This window comes from Lolium perenne, chromosome 7, assembly GCF_019359855.2.
Source record: "Lolium perenne isolate Kyuss_39 chromosome 7, Kyuss_2.0, whole genome shotgun sequence".
NCBI lineage: Eukaryota > Viridiplantae > Streptophyta > Magnoliopsida > Poales > Poaceae > Lolium > Lolium perenne.
Window position 1 is genome coordinate 314,120,964 of NC_067250.2, and position 3,743 is coordinate 314,124,706.

Below are 3,743 nucleotides of genomic sequence, written 5' to 3' on the forward strand. Positions count from 1 at the left end.
GAATGGCATAATAGGCATCTGGACTTAAAAATCCGGGTGTTGACAAGTTGGTATCAGAGCCATTGCTGACCTTAGGAGACCCTAGTTAGAATGGACGTCTGAAAAACTTAGTTTCAAAACAAATGAAGTGATTATTTATGAAAACTTATTCTCACTCTTATCCTTGAGATCCTCTTCAAAATAAGAAAGTTATGCTATATTCTTCTTATACAACTACATAAAATTTTTACACACTGCTCACTCCTCTAACTTACTCATCATAATTCTTCACAGATGGAGTACAACTGCAAGTCCTATCAGCTTGGCCACGGAGGAAACCTAATGTTCGAGAAGGATTTGAAACAACTGGTTGAATATCTAGGACGCCCGTATCCCGAGTTCTTCGGAATACCCCTCAACCATCCATCAGGGAGACAACCTCGGCGGGAAGTTACTGCAGATCTGAGAGGAAAGCTTGGAGCCCCAATATGGGAAACCATATGGTTTTCTGTAACAGGAAACACTTGGAAGGATGGAATAGCTAGAGCCATGCAGGAAGCACTTGCCCGTCTGTGCGGACAAAATGTGAACAAGATCAAGAACACTCGCTTCATTTACTACCCAAGACATGATCCCCTGGGAAGACCAATAACCATGCCCCCGCACCCGGAGATGAACCATTATGTAGCACACCTGGACTTCATGCTGTACAAGACCCGCAAGGAGTTGGACAACGCCCTCGCCTTTCGCCAAGCACATTACCCGTGAAGATGAAGAATCCCCCCTGAAGAGTAGTATCTTTAAAGCACTTTTGTAGGTGTGAGTTGTATCAGGATTCCCCTTGTATCGTAGAGCGAATGAATGGTTCTTCAAACCAACGGTGTGTTAGATTTGTAATGTGTGATGTTTGGTATGAATGAAAAAAAAAGTGTTGTTGGTTTTACCCCCGCAACACTACTCAAGTTTTCAAGTTATGAACTTTTTAAAATTTAACAAAACAAGCGTATGATGATCTTCACCTCGTTGCTACCATCTACTAGATTAGATCTTGGCTTGTTATTCGTTCTTGCGGTAGGAATTTTTTGTTTTCTATGCTACGAATCCCTACAGTGGTATCAGAGCCAGGTCTATGCATAGATTGGTTGCACGAGTAGAACACAATGGTTTTGTGGGCGTTGATGCTTTTATTGTCTCTTGTTATGTGTACTTTGCATCTTGCGGTATGGTGTGATGAAGCGGCCCGGGCTAACTTTACATGACCGCGTTCATGAGACTTGCTCCACTCTCGACATGCAACTTGTATTGCATAAGTGGCTTTGCGGGTGTCTGTCTCTCTCACCATAGTTAAGATTCAATTTACTATTTCAATTGACAACACTAGTATCAGCGTTGTGGTTCATGTTCATAGGTAGATTGGATCTTACTCGAAAACCCTAAACCACGTAAAATATGCAAACCAAATTAGAGGCGTCTAACTTGTTTTTGCAGGGTTTGGTGATGTGATATGGCCATGATGTGATGATGAATATGTATGAGATGATCATTATTGTATTGTGGCAACCGGCAGGAGCCTTATGGTTGTCTTTATATTTCATGCCGTAGTATTATTTCAAAGTAGTTGTAATAGTTGCTACACGTGGTGAAAAACCATGAAGACGGCGCCATTGACCTTGACGCTACGCCGATGATGATGAAGATCATGCCCGTTGATGATGTAGATCATGTCCGTGCTTTGGAGATGAAGATCAAAGGCGCAAAGACTAAAGGGCCATATCATATCACATATGAATTGCATGTGATGTTAACCCTTTTATGCATCTTATATTGCTTAGATCACGACGGTAGCATTATAAGATGATCCCTCTCACTAAAAATCAAGATAATAAAGTGTTCGTCCTTAGTTAGCACCGTTGCTAAGACTCGTTGTTTTGAAGCATCTCGTGATGATCGGGTGTGATGAACTCAACGTGTGCATACAACGGGTGCAAGCCAGTTTTGCACATGCGGAAACTAGGGTTTGACTTGACGAGCCTAGCATGTACAGACATGGCCTCGGAACACGGAAGACCGAAAGGTTAAGCATGAATCATATAGATGATATGATGAACATGTGGATGTTCGCCATTGAAACTACATCATCTCACGTGATGATCGGACTTGGTGTAGTTGATTTGGTTCGTGTAATCACTAAGACAATGCGAGGGATATTGTTTTGAGTGGGAGTTCACCTAGCTAATTTTAAAATTAATAGTAAACTAAATTTGTCATAAACTTAGTCTAAACTCTTTGCAAATATGTTGTAGATTATGGCGACCCCTACCATCAATTTTAATTCGTTCCTAGAGAAAGAAAAGCTGAAAAACAATGGAAGCAACTTTGCGGATTGGTTCCGTAACTTGAGGATTGTCCTCACTGCTGGACAACTGCTCTATGTGCTCAAAGCACCGCTGGGTGATCCACCTGCAGAAACAGCTACCGATGAGGATAAAGCAGTTTACCTCACTCGGAAGACTCATTACTCCACAGTTCAGTGTGCCATCCTCTATGGTTTAGAATCGGAGCTTCAGAAACGCTTTGAGAACCACGACCCTCATGATATAATCAGTGAGCTCAAAATGATATTTGAAACTCATGCGGCCGTGGAAAGCTATGATGCTTCTAAAAAGTTCTTTAACTGTAATATGGAAGAAGGCAGCTCTGTTAGTGAGCACGTGCTCAAGATGTCTGGGCACGCGAAGAAACTCTAAGACTTGGGAATAACGATTCCTAACGCCTTGGGGATTCATCGTGTTCTTCAATCACTGCCACCTAGTTACAAGAACTTCGTGATGAACTACAACATGCAGTGCATGAACAAGACGTTACCTGAACTCTTCTCAATGCTGAAAACTGCTGAAGTGGAGATAAAGAAAGAGCACCAAGTGTTGATGGTCAATAAGACCACCAAGTTCAAGAAGCGGGGCAAGCCTAAGGAAAATGGTAAATTCAAGAAGGGCGGCAAGAAAGCTGACGCGCCTCCTAAGAAACCCAAGGCTGGCCCTAAACCTGATACTGTGTGCTATTACTGCAAAGAAGAGGGACACTGGAAGCGGAACTGCTCAAAGTACCTGGCAGATCTGAAGAACGGCAACATCAAAAAGAAAGGTATATCTGATATACATGTTATTGATGTCTATCTTACTAGTAATCATAGTAGTGACTGGGTATTTGATACTGGTTCGGTTGCTCATATTTGTAACTAGAAACAGGAGCTACAGAATAAACGAAGACTAGCGAGGGACGAGGTGACGATGCGCGTTGGAAATGGATCCAAGGTCGATGTGATCGCCGTCGGCACGCTCCCTCTACATCTACCATCGGGATTAGTTTTAAATCTAAATAATTGTTATTTGGTGCCTGCGTTGAGCATGAACATTATATCTGGATCTTGTTTATTGCAAAGCGGTTATTCAATCAAGTCTGAGAATAATGGTTGTTCGATTTATATGAATAATATCTTTTATGGTCATGTACCTGAGATGAATGGTTTATTTCTGTTAAATCTCGATAGTAGTGATACACATATACATAACATTAATGCTAAACGAAAGAAATTAAATGATAATTCTACATACATGTGGCACTGTCGTCTTGGTCATATTGGAGTGAAACGCATGAAGAAACTCCATTCTGGTGGACTACTCGAATCACTTGATTTTGAATCACTTGATAGATGCGAGGCATGTCTGATGGGAAAATGACTAAGACTCCATTCTCTGGCATTA

General features: G+C 41.6%; 1 protein-coding gene across 1 annotated transcript; it reads left to right on the top strand.

Annotated features, from left to right (window-relative positions):
* The first annotated feature begins 2,285 nt into the window (after window positions 1-2,285).
* LOC139834032 (uncharacterized) lies at window positions 2,286-2,726 on the top strand. The gene has a single exon (XM_071824416.1). It carries the CDS (start codon window positions 2,286-2,288, stop codon window positions 2,724-2,726), a length of 441 nt encoding a protein of 146 aa, XP_071680517.1.
* Window positions 2,727-3,743: the final 1,017 nt, after the last annotated feature.